This window comes from Motacilla alba, chromosome 1A, assembly GCF_015832195.1.
Source record: "Motacilla alba alba isolate MOTALB_02 chromosome 1A, Motacilla_alba_V1.0_pri, whole genome shotgun sequence".
NCBI classification, from domain to species: domain Eukaryota; kingdom Metazoa; phylum Chordata; class Aves; order Passeriformes; family Motacillidae; genus Motacilla; species Motacilla alba.
Genome location: NC_052031.1, coordinates 19,458,481 through 19,473,594, shown reverse-complemented (window position 1 = coordinate 19,473,594; position 15,114 = coordinate 19,458,481). Strand labels below are relative to the sequence as shown.

At 37.8% G+C, this 15,114-nt stretch overlaps 1 protein-coding gene across 8 annotated transcripts in view; it reads left to right on the top strand.

Annotated features, from left to right (window-relative positions):
• The window catches only part of IL17REL (interleukin 17 receptor E like), a 48,323-nt gene that overhangs the window by 17,041 nt on the left and 16,168 nt on the right, over nucleotides 1-15,114 (top strand). For 4 of the 8 annotated variants that reach the window (XM_038155427.1, XM_038155425.1, XM_038155424.1 and 1 more), the window contains exons 2-6: nucleotides 5,008-5,035; nucleotides 10,910-11,059; nucleotides 11,747-11,856; nucleotides 13,241-13,355; nucleotides 14,986-15,030. In XM_038155427.1, coding sequence (XP_038011355.1) covers nucleotides 5,008-5,035; nucleotides 10,910-11,059; nucleotides 11,747-11,856; nucleotides 13,241-13,355; nucleotides 14,986-15,030 — 448 coding nt within the window. Of the gene's footprint in view, nucleotides 1-5,007; nucleotides 5,036-9,571; nucleotides 10,570-10,909; nucleotides 11,060-11,746; nucleotides 11,857-13,240; nucleotides 13,356-14,985; nucleotides 15,031-15,114 lie in introns of those variants that run through there. The other 4 variants (XM_038155432.1, XM_038155429.1, XM_038155428.1 and 1 more) reach the window with 4 other exon arrangements.

Here is a 15,114-nt window from a genome sequence, read left to right as displayed (position 1 = left end):
TACTCAGTTATTTCCCTCCATGAAGTAATCCCTAGATAGTTTCTGGGGCTGAATGTCTCTGAAAGGAGTAACAGTGATTTGTTGATGGTCTGTGGAGCTTTTGATGCAGATAGAGCTCTGAATCCTCTCTGTTTCCATCCAACATTCTTGAATGGTGGAGATGCATATAACTTTGACTGTGGCTGTCCACTGCTCAAAGAACTTTTCCTTATGGAGGTGATTGAGATCACACTGGCATGCCAGGTTTTTTACTAGGGGCCATGAGAAACAATTGAGGACTCTAATGGACCAGCCTCTGCAGGCTCCTCCCTCTAAACTGAATGGGTGAGCAGCTGAAGGAAGGAAAGCTGCTGCTGGATTGTTTACACAGCAGGGGTGAGTAGCTCCCCCTCTGTGGTGGAGGATATGGCATGGTGACAAAGGATATGGCATGGCAACTGAGACAAAGATCAGTATGACTTTACAAGGCACAAAATGAACCCCAATGTTTTCACAGCTATGGATGGTGCTGGTCACTCCATTTGAACAAATAAGCTAAAGTAGAAGAAGCTGCTGAGAAAGGTGATGGTAAGAAGGAAAATCTGGTTTATTAGAGAGGAGTAAAAGAGCTTGGCTTTTACAGTCTCACAAAGAAGCTGAGAAAAGGTATATTACTGGTTGCAGATAAATGAAAAGTAAATTCCAGGGTGGAGAGCATCTATTTAAGTGAAAAGATAATGAGTGCAATCAGAAATCAGTAGAAGCTAACCATTAATGTGGTCATGTAAGAAATTAAAAGGTTGGTGCTAGCAGACAACAGGTCTTCTGGAATAGTCTTAGCTCTCACAGCAGTGCACACAAAAGCCTGACTGATTTTAAAATGATGCTTCACAAGTTTTTGAAAGGGATTAGATTATATGGTACCTGTGGTTACTGGGGACTATACCCAGTGATCTGGGACATCCTTTGCATTTGTGTGCAGAATAAGATGGATTTTTGCAGGGCATCTCCTCTCAATTGGAAATCAAAAAATAACATGTTCAGATTAATCACCTTTATGGGCCTTTTGTCTACAATTTGGACATCAATTATTGCAAACTCACCCTTTCCTTATGTTGTAAAAGTACAGAGAATCCCATGCTTGCTTTTAATGGTGGTTAAAGAATATAGATTGTTGGAATAGAGGGAAACATCAGAATATGGTCATGTTCCTTTCTCTCTGCCTTCTCTGACAACTGAACCTAAAGTAGAAATGTAGCTAACAGCTTTGCCAGCGAGCATCACTCAAAAGGGTGGATTCTACATTCACTGACTAATGTAGGTGTCTTAATGAATGAATGTTAAATGTCTGACCACCTGGTCTCAAGCAAAGAATACTTTTTAAGGAATTTTCAGGCTTCTTACTGTTCCTTATAGAGTTGTGGAAGAGCTGCCACCAGCTCTTCTATGAACAAGTACAACAGAACTAACAGGTAGACTGTGAACCCAAATTTTCCTCAGATTCTTTCCTGCATGACAGAACATCCAGGGAAGAATTTCCACAATTCTGCACTTGATTTAGTGCCTGAAGATATGAGAGGAAATGGGAAGCAGATTTGATCTCTGTTTCTTTTTCTTGGCAATTTTAATTAATGAAAACACTCTCTGTGCCCCTAATCCAAGTCTTCCTCTGCTGATCTCACTCTCTTCTCTACAGTTGTTAGAACAATGGGATTTTACAATAGTCTTGGATTGAGGAGACGTTTCTGTGCTAGCTAAAAAGTTGGCACCACATCTTCTATTCAGAATGCTGCATGCTGGTGGTGTCTGTTCAGATAACCTCTAGCTACAGTTGAGTAATACCACAAATGGGGAAAACCCCAGAGAAATAGGAAAATCCCTAACTGTTTGTGCATTGTGTAAGTATATTTTACTTAGGCTCTTTGCCAAAGAAGATATGAATCAAAGATTCTCCCTGTATAGGAGTAAAATGTACTATCATGTTCAGGATCTTATTTTTGCATAAAAGATGCCCTAGGCATTTGTAAAAGGGGAAGAAAATTTCCATCCTGTTTTAGTGTGTTATGTTTTTTTATTGCACTCATCACTGAAAATTCCTGAAAACAAAAGATATAGAAAGTGGGAGAGGAACTTGGTTAATTCATTTGAGTTATTCTTTCAGACAAATGGTCTCTTTGGACTGTTTTGCAAAGTGATTGTAAGAGAAAATATCACCCCCACCCACTTGGTATTATACAATAAAAAGAAACACTTCTTAAAAAAAAAAAGAAATTGGGCTGTGACCAAATATTGCTGTAACTGGCAAGTGTTTGTGCAAATATTTGATTATTTATGTAAACCTTCCCAACAGCTTCTCACCCAGAACAAAACCAAGTGCCCAAGAATGACAAAACATCTCCCTACCAGATGAAAAGTCACAGAAAGATGTTTCTTCCTTTCCTGGGGAAAGGACAAGAAAATAAATGTAGAGTTCAAATGATAGGATTCCTCTATGCAATAGTGAAAACCAATAACTAATTAGGATAGACTAAAAGGTATAAGATAATTTCTTTATCATGCCTTAGCCCACAGAAGGGGGTGTTTTGGTTTTTCCCCTGCAATATATGTAATTTAATTATTTTACATTCAGTTTTCAATTTTCAGGTTTCCCAACAGGGGGGATGGCCTTCTCTAATTAAAAGGCTGAAACTTTTGATATTTGTGAGATTTTTTGTTCTTTAATTCAGTGTGATCTTGATTTTTAAATTTATTTTTTGCACTAAGGTTGTAACCATAAAGAGTGGTTAGAGATGTTAAAGACGGTGTTCTAAGAAATTTTGACTGGCAATTGGGAACTCTGTCAAGCCACCTAACCAAAATATTTTCAACAGTCTGGCTGCAAAATGGGAAGTAAAAAATATGGAAGTAATTTGCTGAATAATCAGCCTCATTAAAGATTAATTTCTTCCAGTAAGTAATGACTGAGAAATTAGTTGATCCAGCAGTTGATGCAGCAGTTCATTTCAGAAATAATTAATAAATAACTAGTATTTCTATGATACAGCAGAAATTAGCTTTTATCAGTTACCATTTTCAGTTTTTCATGGGGATTTGAGGAAATTATAAAACCTTTGAAACAGAAGTATCCCAGTTTTAGAACAGTTATGTAAAGAAGTTTGGTATACTTTATAGAATCATAAAATGGTTTGGGCTGGAAGGGAACTTTAAAAGTCATCTAGTCCCCTGTGGTGAGCAGGGATAGCTCCAACTGGATCATGGTGCTGAGAGCCCCATCCACCCTGGACTTGAATGTTTCCACCACCCTCACTGTAAAACATTTACTTACATCTGATCTAAATCTACTCTCTTTTAATTTAAAACCATTGCCCCTTGTCTATTGTGTGATCTTAACAGGTCCTAATTTGAGTGTCAATGTATTATGCTGTAGAAGCAGCCAAACCGATATCTTTAACAATGTCACAAATTATTTTTCTAATCTTTAGTCTATGACAATATATGACCATGTCTGTCTTATTATAAAATGTGGTTTAAAATACCACCTTTTATACATTTGCACTTTTTTGAGTCATAGTACCAAACTGACAATAGTAAAAGATGACAACTGATGTCCAAAAGTGATTGTTAAAAAATAGAACTGCCAAAAGGACAGGAGAATGGGAACTGATACAGGGTAGACAGTGGTCACTGGTTTTCTAAAGGCGTCCTTTAAGAAGGAACTTATTTTGCTCAAATAAAAAGCTGTCATGAATGACAGGATACACTTTTCAGGTACTCCAGGCAGCTGCCACAGGGGAGTGAATATGCTGCCATTTCTCACCTGCAGCAATAATATGATTTTGCTCTACAGCTTTATTTCTGAGGAGCACAGGATTGCCTGTGGATCACAGCCTCCTGGAAAACCAAGCAATAGTTATTTTATGATGTGCTAATGCTTGCCCGGGCTGTAGCCTCTGTGTTTCAATTAAAGAACTTCTAAATGTCCACCAGAAGACTTTTGCTGTCTCTAAAGCTCATAGATTGTTGGCTTGTTGACAAGATCCCAAAATGTTTTAAAAGGACTGAGAGCTGCCCTCCCGTTTGAGAGCAGAGGAGACAAGGCGCTGCCTGCTACTTTTGTGGGTGTGATAAAATATCTCTGTCAACAGGACACTGCTTTTAAAGGAAAGAACATGGGAACATATATTCTGTATGCAAAAGAATACTGGTATAAGAAGGGTTATGCCAGAACAGCAGCAAACAGTATTTGCTGGCTAAGGAATAGCCTTTCTTTAGAATGTCATGCATAGTAGTCAAAGTAAGATTTGTTATTTTTGTACTCTACACAATTTTAGTGTGTGGTTAAATGTTTATTTTACTGGGAAAATGGATGTAGTCTGTCTGAAAGATAGCTGGAAGCTTGTTTAAATCTCAATGCCAGGTTCTCTTTGCCTCATACAAATACACTTTCCCTTGAACACAATAAGTACTGTGGCTCAGTAATTTAATTTTCAGTCTTCTAAGCCAGATGTCTGAAATAAAAAATCTTATTTCTGGACTTCATTTGCAATTGCCATAATGCTTCCTTTCTAGTAGGATCTTCTAAAAATAGTATGTATTCAATAATGTTCTAGATATCTTCCATTATAAGATCATTTGGTTTCTTTGCCCTGGTATGAACAAATCAATTGTAAAGTTAATGAAATAATGCATGAACTCTTGGTCAGTAGGAATGGTAGTACTTGATAAAATAATGTCTTTATTTGATGGAACTCTTGTACTTGTTAAAACAATTACACAACTCAGTAGAAATACATGAAAATGAGCATAATGCTGATCTTGTGTCCCCCTATGTATCAGGCTGTCATATGCAGCACTGACATGCCTTTTCACTGTATTGGAAAATGATTTTTTTTAACCTTGAAAATTATTTCTGTTGTGAACTATGAATATGTTTATCTGTTTAAGGTATGTTTACTTGTGTACAATTATTAAGCGATATTTATTTTTATTATTACCTCAGATTTTAAAATATTTTGTTTCTGTTTGCAGGGGATTCACTGTAAAAGCAAACCTTCTGGTGAGTATACATAATTTACATTTTTACTATGTTTGTTTTTAAAGATAATTTATGAAAGATATTAAATCCATTATCCTAGTGACATCAGATCACTGTCATGACAGGGTATTTGCTACCACTTCTTTCATAGAAAACATTGGAAATTGGTAGGTTTTGATAAATATTAGGTTAATAATGACAATTGCTTTACAGTTTTCCTTACCATAGTGAAGGAAAGAGAGTTTGCTAAGTCATTTCACATGTTTTTATTGCTTCGACTCATTATTGATACAGGGGCTACAGTAATAATACAGGGGCTTGAATTACCTGACCTCTGAAGGCTCCATCAGTCACTCCTCAGTGCACACAGTCATTTGCAGGGAAGTAGGAGGCAGCTGCCTCACAAACAGTCCCCCCTGAGAGGACAGTCACAGTCCCCACTCAGAGGACAGTCACAGTCCCTCCTGAGAGGACAGTCACAGTCCCCACTCAGAGGACAGTCAGTCTCCCCTGAGAGAGCCATCCCAGCTGGAGGCTCAGCTCTGAGCACTGCTGGTGTCCCCAGAGCCTTTCCTGAATCCACGAGGCAGTGAGTGCATAGACAGGGGGAAGATGCAATGCTGAGCTCAAGCATGTGAGATTCTGATGGGGCATGAGCTGAATGCCAGCTGGCACAAATCCTTACTTGGAATGCATGGCATTTATGGGATTGTGTTGAGATGGAGGGAAAGAATATGTGTGTGGAAGGGATGCAGTTAGAAGTCCTACCAGAAAAAATCTCTAGTCTTCTGCTGGTCAGCAGAGTGAACCTTTGGTGGCTGGTTCAGGGGTTGTAAATGAATCTGGTTAGGATTAGGCAACTGAACTGGTACTTGTAAAAACTATGTGGAAGGTAGAAGAAGAAACAGGGGTGTTGACCCGTGTCTGCTAGCTGAAGCATGCCTTTACATCCTTGAGCAGTACAGGCTGAGAAAATCAAGCCCTTCAACCTGTTCTCAAAGGGGAAAACACCCGTAATTCTGTTGGTTATGAGTTAAAATCTCTGCTGGGTGTTACACAAATGCAGATCTAGATAGTGGAGACTCACAGGTACCACGAGGCCATGATTCATTCCACCCATTTTCGGACAAGAGGATTTCTATGCTGGGAGAGAGGCAAGAGGGGTTGTCACTCTCTGTTGTCTGCCAGAGTTGCTCAGAGCACAGCCTGGCTGAGGTCAGAAGGGGCTTCTGGTCCAACCCTGTAACCCCTGATGCAGGGACATGCAGATGATGCATGTCAGATAAACTGGATGTTTCACTCAGCTGGAAGGGCACTGAAGGGTTTGTAAACTAAAGATCCATATCTTTGAAGATGATATACATGAAGCTGGTTGTAGATTTTTCAGTGCTGTCTGAAAAAAACTTATCAGCTATCTTCAACACAAGTAACATGTAGAATGACTCAGCCTTAGAGGGGTGATGAAAAAGCATTTTTGTCTTCATCCTAATTCACTTGTGCAATGGTGGGTGTATACTACTTTGCATACTTCCTTTTCTATATATTTTTTAAATTATTTTTATTTGAGATAAAATTACCTTAAACGACCTTAACTCTATAGTAGAGGACATTTGCGGTAGTAATTTCTTTTAGCAGCAACAAAAAGATATTTCCTAAAATTTGCAACCACCACCTCAGTAGTATTTGGCAGTGTAACTTTGACTCTGCCTTCTTCCTCCTATTCTTCTAGACTGTTAGGTAGCTACAAAACTACGGTAGTATTTGAAATTCACTGTAAAATATCCATACGTGGATATCAAAGAATCAATCATTCAAAAAAAAAATCACATTTTCAGAAAATGTATTTGGCACAGTATATCACAGTGTTGTTCAATATCTCTAAAAGTTTTAAATGTTTTCTGAACACATAACCATGAAACCCTTTTAATTTACTGTGCACTGCAGTCTCTTGTGAAAGAGAGGCTGTCAGTCTAAAATTTAATCAATTTCATAATTGTTGTAAGTACTTACAATTAGTGAATTTTGGTACTTATTAACTGAAGTGCACCATGTGGTTATTGAAGGACAGCATATCTACTTTGCTGACGAATTTTGTTGAATCATCCTAATGAACAGATGCAGCAGATAGTGTGGTAAATCATATGCAAATAGGTTTGAAATACTACTGTAATTTATACTCATAGATTGATGTGCCAGTGAAGCAATTCTAGTAGGCTTTAGAGATGCTCACAGATTTAGCAGCGTCAGTATCCTTAAGTAGCTCAGATTCTTACAATATTTGTAGGAAGATATATCAGATTAAAAACCAGTTAGGATTTTCTATTGGGTGTTGTCTCAGTCTTGTTGTTAATAGGTTTTCTCTGCCTTTTTTTTTATGCTCTTCTCCAATTTCATCTTCTTACCTGAGGCTTCAAATTATCCATCTATTCATTTCTTTTGCATATCCATTGCTCAGCTCTGGCTTCTATTCTCCAACTGTACATAAGGTGTGATTTGCTGTTGTGACAGTTCTAGGTTGATTGCTGCATCATCAGATTAAACAAATTATCTGCTGTGGTTGAGCTGATGGCAAAAGTACAAGGAAATGTCTACATGCTGAATAATAAGCCTTGGTTTCTTTATGCCTGGGCTTATATGTGCCCATAATTAAGGAACCTTTTATTTAAGCAACAATCCCTCTCTCATGTAGGGCTAATTACAGCTATTATTCATAAACAGAAAATTTAGGTAAGATTTACCCAACAGATGGTTTGTGTAGCGAGATGTATCTTTATGTCTTCTGTGGTATAGATAAAATTACTTGTGTGAAAAGGAAAATGAGGTGTGTTCCAGAAGAAAATATATTAAGGGGGGGATTAAAAGATGATAAAGTAGGAGTTTACTGAAGAATTAGTCAGAAATGAGTCTCATACTGTGATGATTTATACAGTGAAAATTATTTTCTGTCAGGTCATCCTTGTATCATGTATTTACTGTAATCCAGTGCTAGTATCCTCATGCATGATCTGATCCATTTAAATTATTACTAATGAGTTTTGCAGCATGTTTTGCAATTCTCAAAATCTATCATAAAATTAATGGAAAAAAATCCAAAGTGGAAACATAATTTCATTTTATTCTGTGCTTTACATATTTGTTCTCAGTTTGAAAGTAGAAACTGTGGTCAAAGAGAAGAGTGTCTCTGCTGATGGGACAGCAGGGTGTTTGTGCATCTGTCTGGTGCTGATCCACTGTCAGTAATGCAGCCAGGTTGACTTAGAATTTTCATGAGATAGTTCCAACCCTGGAACATCTGATGATATCATACTTCAGGCTGTAACCACTAAGGAGAAAATTCAACTAAGTCATGACATTTTCCTCCCCACCACTCCCTAAAAAATAAGGTCAAATACACCCAAACAGAATGCTTTGTAAAGACCTGTCCACTTTGAATATCTATCTATCTATCTATCTATCTATCTATCTATCTATCTATCTATCTATCTATCTACATATGTCTGCAAACATTGACCTCCCCTTCAATAATTTCTATGCAGACATAGCAATGGGAGAGGGTATAAGCCTGGATCAAGAAATTTACACCAATAACCAAACCTTAAGCAGAAACAGTTACTTCCAGATACCACTGGGTATCCACAACTGCATCTCATACCATGCAGTCAGGAAAATATATTTTTGAGCAAAGAGACAGAGCTCAAACTAATAATCACTTATCACATTATTCGTAATAATTATCAAGTAATTCTGCAACATGATAAACTTTCAGTTTGTTGTGGGTGGATTAATTGAGTGTTGTGCAATAACTTTCCATCCTGAGATACCTTCAGGATTATTACACCACCCATTCTTGGAATATGGAATGCAGTGTTCATATCCAGCTGCTGTGCACTGTACTTCTGAGGGCTGTCTCATCTCTGTGGAAATGTTTATAAATTCTTCAAAAGTCAAGGTATTCCAACTGCTCTTAAAGCCTTATGTGTGTATTTTGAGTGATCTGTGTTTTTTCATTGGTTTGCATAAATTATCTTTGCTAGTTGTCAGTATTTCTTTGGATAATTCACAGTTGACCTACTGCCAGTTGAGGTCAAGTGTCCTTGTTTTCCCATGCTTTTCCAATTGGTTCATCTCGGTTCACGTCCAAAATTTGTTCAGTGGCACAAAACCAGGCTAACGTGGAGATTTGGGTGTGAAGGGTTTGTCTCGTGACTGTGTGTATGTGATATGTATCACAGGACTTATTTCTCCTGATACCAGGTGTGAGGGCACTTAAGGCCTAACAGATTTAACAGATTTAAGTGAAGGTGCCACATTTATGTCAGCCTGTCTTCACATCCTGCGGTATCAGTATCTGATCTTTGACAATGGCCTTCAGCTGCAATTGGACACCGGGAAAATGAGGATCTCATAAGACAGGAAGAAGTTCTGTTCAGGTTAATACACTTTCAGTCTTTGAATTTAGAGCACTTTCCTTCACAGGAAGGGTTGGAAGGATAAGTATGGATAAGCTTTGTCTTTCCTCCTTCACCATACCTTTCCTCTGTGAGAACTGTGGACGTGTCTTCCATGTGAGTCAGTGAGCATCCACACTTGACAACAGTTCTTGGCTTGACATTGAGGGATGTGCCCTTTCCTGATGATTCTATTAAAAGAGCTATCCAGAATTTTATGGCAAGCACAGTATTGTGGCACTGCTGTTTGCCATACTTGTTGAAATCCTTCTAGGAGCATTTTAAGCAGCTGATTGTTGAAATCCTTCTAGGAGCATTTTAAACAGCTGAATTATATAAACTTTTTTTGGTTTTGTTTTTGTTCTTCTAGCCTCTCGCCAGGGGAAGGAGAATGGTCAATAAAATACTTTTTTTTTTTTACTTGGGTGGTTTTTAACTTTCATGCTGTGTATGAAAGGGAGAAGGCTAAGAAATATTTCAAAGAAATAGTAGTTACATAGTTACAGCTAAAAAGAGCTGTGCTGCATTACATACCACAAAGTCAAGGGACAAAATCTAATTCCCTGGTTATTTGTTCTGAAAGTTTCTTGAATTACTAATTTTGGGACTATAAAGAATGGATGTGAAGTAGAGAAGCCCAAGGGATGCATTGGGGATTAAATCCACTGTACCAATATAAATTCATAAATAAATGGTTTCTGTGTAGGGCAGACTGAGAAGTAGAAAGAGATGAAATATGCTAACTGATGAGGTTTGGGGTCTTAAGACTATTTTTTCCTTTTTTCCCAGCCTACAGTTTTAGCTCTGCAAACCCATTCCCTAAGGACTAAATGGAATGACTAAATTTACACAGGGAAATAGAAGAAGTTGTAGTAGCTGTGTTCTATGCCTATGGATCACTGTGTTCTGTGCCTTGGAGAAGGCCTGGGTAATATTTATTCTGCTCTTGTTGTTTTGGTCTAAAGCAGAAGGAAATCCTGTAGGTGTAAGGTACTCTTCCATGACTAGGAAGGCAATGGTGCCCTCTTGTGTGAAAGTGAAATTTTAACAGCAATGGAGACCGTCAGAAAGTCCTAAAATTAAAGTGAGAGTGCTCACAATATACAGGTAATGGTTTTGAAAAAAGTTTATATTACCTAGTAGTTTAGCCATGATCGAGCATATCTAATTAATTAGAACCAGTATTAGTCTAGGTGTGTTCTGCTAACCTTAGTTTTTAGAAGTGTGATTGCTTCCTCTTGTGGGTTAACATTTCCCTAAGCCTAGAAATTTATTCCAACCCCCTACATAGCTATGTTGGTTGTGTGAAATCTTAGGTAAAGTACTGGCTTTGTTGGTCACTTTCTTACTGGTTTCAGGAGAGCTGGAACTTCCCCTGTAGTGATTGCTCTGCCCCAGACATCCTGTGTGCAATGAGTTTTCTCTGCCCTTGTGTTTGCATTTGCAGGTGGCATTTTTAACAGCTTCTGCCATGATGCTCCTGCATCTTTATCTTCTATGGTACTGAAAAGCATGAAGATCTCAACAGTGATGAAATGTGTCCAAGGAAGCCCATGCTCTCTTCATTTAAACGTTAAAGGAACACTGAGTCTGGATGGTAGGAATCAGCTTTGCTACTGAGCTCTTTTTGTTCACTTTCTGTTTATGGCCATTCAGCCAAAATTTGTTCAATATTGTAATATCTGAGACCAAGCTGTTTTCATGTAATGTTCTCAGAAAAATATTTTTGTGAAAGCATTTTACTACAAAACAGGATGAAGTTGTGACTCTTCTCAAGTGAATGAGAACTGAGATAATGAATTCTGGCTTCCAATAGAACACATGTAACTTGTCCTCTGCCCGTGCCCCAAGCACACAGCTGCCCTTTCTTTCCTGCTCTGACATCCATGCAGGCACTCACATTAATTCGATGCTCTGACAATCTGAACGTGAGTGACTGTCCCTACAGAAGGAGAAACAGTTTATTCATATGAAGTTTCAGTTCTGCCCTACAAGAAAATGAGAGTACATGAACTTCCTGTGCATAGTCTATTTTTACTAACACCTTGCCATTCATGTGCTTCATATGTTACCTTGCTAGTTGCATCACTCAGACTTAATAGGTTTATTTTTAAACTTGCATAATGAAAGCTTCATTCATTGTTCCTACTCCTATGTGTGAGTTATATATAATATCTCTTTTTTAACAGAGATACATGTGCCTTTCACTTAGAAGGAAAGCTTATGATATGGTGTATTTTAATTAATGTTTTTGATGGTCTTAAAGATGCTTAACTCATTTCAGAGAATGTCCGTGGGCTGGAAATATGTTCATTTTCACTAGACACACAGCAATCTCAATGCATAAATGTGAGATTCACTAGGAAAAAAAGCAAGATGCCTAATGGAAAGAAGGTAAACTCCTTTTTTGGGGGGGTGTAATTTTTCATTTAAATGTTTACAAGCCTTTGGAAAAAAAGTCTTTTGCATCTCTCTTATTTTTTTCTTATTGATTTTGTGGAAAACTACAAAGAAACATATTCTTCAGCATAGCCAAATGAAACTCCACAACAAAATTCTCTTTTACAACATATATATTCAGTTTTCCACCATCTTTATACTTCTTCCGCTTACCTTTTGACAAGGGAACCTGTCTCTGCAGAGCCTAATTTTCATATCAGTCTTGCCAGCTTTCTTTTTGTGCCCTCCAAATTGCATGGAAGCTTTTCTGACTCCAGTGTCTAGGAAGAGCGATGCTAGAGAGATTTTAAGTGCATATTGTTTCAGTCAAACCATATCACTGGAGTTCACACATCTAGAAGTCAGACAGGTGCCTAAGCACTTGTGCTCATCTGTCCTAAGCCCTTGTAAGGGGCAGCATTTGTTAAGGGGAAGTATTTGTTGCTAAAATTTGCAACTGAGGAAAAAAAGAGCTACCAACAGTTTGAAAGGCATGAATTTCTGCAGTTACTGGTGGACAGTGGTTACCAATCCTGTACACAATGTGTTGCTTCGTGTGCTTTGTACACATTACACTGATTGCACATGTGGAACAAAGTTCTCCCAAACTGCAGCTGCAGTTTGCACTTGGTGTCTCTTGCTGGTGGAACATCCACCCCAGTGGGCCATGCAGGGCCACCGGGCAGCAACCAGTAGCTGTTAGAGTAAGGCAAGTTTATAGGCAAGAATCAACAAACATATTTACTGAAATTTTCCTAGTTTCAGTTCAGTGACTAAAATGGTGACATAAGACATCTTTTGCCCTCCAAATAAGAGACTATCCAACATGAAAACCTACAACGAATTTAATAGTTAACTGATAGTAGTGAGGGAATGACCTGCTATAACTGACCTCAACTTTTGTTTTTTAAATTACTTTCTGTCTCATAAACTGTTATCATAATTAATACATTTTCTGAAGTTGCCATTAAATATTTAAAAACACTTTTTTTCCCATTCTGAAAATGTTTGTGCTTGAAAAATGTGTACAGACTGGGGATTTTGACATTTTTATGCTTTTAGGATTATTTGATATATTGTAGCTATTTGGATTTCCAAAAATGAAGGCGATAGCAACATCCTGGATTAGAAATAAAAAAAATTATACTCTTTGAAATCCTTTTATTAAGTTGTTTCTGCTTCTTTTACATTCCTACTGCTACCTTATTGACTGCTTAATGCGGCTTTTAAATGTAAATATATCTGAACAAAGAATATTTTTTTCTTGAATATCTTAACCAAAGTTTTTTCTGTATCTGGAAGTCATATGTGAACTCAATTTTATCAATGTTTTAAACAGGTACAGGTACAATTCAATTGCATTGAAGTCAATGTAGCACAGCACATCTATGTGACCATGAAAACTGTACCACATTACTGTGAAGTCAAGCTGAGTCAGCAATACTATGTTGAAGGTAGGAAACATCTTAAATCAGATGTTTTTCAAGAAATATCTTGTAAAATAAAAAAACCAAAACCAACCTACCAAAAAAAAAAAATAAAATAAAACAACCAACCAAAAAAAAACCTCTAAGGCAAAAGCACATCCAAATCACATTCTGGGATATGACCTGACACACTGACCTAACTGATGGTGGCTCATGTATGCCAGGACCAGTCTTAGTTTACATTTCAGTGATTTTTTTTTTGTTAGCAAGTAAAGGTCTCGACTTCATATAAAACCCAATGTTTATGTCTAAATGTATGTGGAAAACTGAATTTGCACTATGCATTTGTCCCTGTTGCCCTTCTTGTGATTTGCATGTGCTCTTTCTCTGCCTGCAGGCTCAGCCCTGCCTGCTCTCTGTGTCTCAGATGGAGCTTCTGCTTCTCTGTGCATGGGTGGCCCAGGAGTGGCTTCAAAAGCTGAGGAAAGCTTAATAAGAAAGTCTATAGAAATCTATTTTTACTTTCATTAAGTACCTGTTCTATAGCCTGTTTACATGTAACTGGAAAAGATTAAGTAGCATTTTTCCATGTTTTTGGGGTGAAGTGTCCATGAATTATATACAAAGTATGCCATGTGCATACAAAAATAGATTCAGCACCGTGGTGCAACCAAGATACAGTGTGGCCAGAGAAGCAAAAAGCAAGAAATGACATGAGAGCCCTTGTTCAATCCGTGCCTGGGATTGTCCTGCCTTCCCACCTCCAGAGCCCATGCGTGGATGGTTCTTGCCCTTGCCCCTTGGTACAGTGTCATCCCTGCTGCATGGTTTGACACTTGGGTAAAAGTAACACCGTTTCGTGCTTAAAAAGCTTTTAATTTTCTTATCAGTCCTCATTCACTATTGAATTATATAAGTACTTTGTGAACAAAGAGGGGAGGAAACAAGGTTTTACGAAGCCCAGTTTTAAGACACATTACCAGGGTGAGTGAACAAATAAAAATAGGAAATATTTATTGGTGGAAAAGGACTCTGTGGGGAAACGAGAGTAAAGTGCTGCTCCAATACTGTGTTATACAAGGAGGGGTGAAAGCAACACATGAAAAGTTGTTTTAATGTTCTTAAGAGTTAAGTTTTGGAGATAAAAATACCAGATATTCTGAAAGCATTGCCTGGCTTCTAATTCTGGTAAGCTCCCTAGGAGATAGGTAGGATGTTTCTTTCTAAGGCTGGAATCAGAATAGCAAAAATACAGAATTATTGATAACAGAGAAATGAGCCTGGTAAACAGCAGGGGTTGTTTTTCGATGAAAAAGTAACCAAAATATTATTATTCAAATTATTGTTATATTCTAGGTAAAGAAGTGTGGTGCAGCTCACTGTATCCTCAACTGCAGCCTTAACTCCTGATGAGGTTTCTCAGTAGAAACCCCAGACAGGGGAGATAGGTCCTTAAGGCATATTGTGATATAATCTCTGGGTGTGGGAAGAGTACTTATCTTTTTTGCTGTTTATCTAAAAATGTATGCAAGTCTGCCCTTAAAAAGAGGGATGAGAGAGGTTTCCTGTTGGGAATCTACTGGATAATTTGGCAGTTTGTTTACACAGTTATTTGAATAAAGCAGAACTGAAACAGACTCTGCCTTCTACCTTGCAGATTGCAGAAACAGTGATGTGGGAAAATATATTCCAGCTTGTTCAGGTGAGCTGATCTCCTGTGCAACTTAGAGCTGTGGGATATTTCTGGTGACCAATATAATGACATGTTTTCAAACTTAAATGAGCA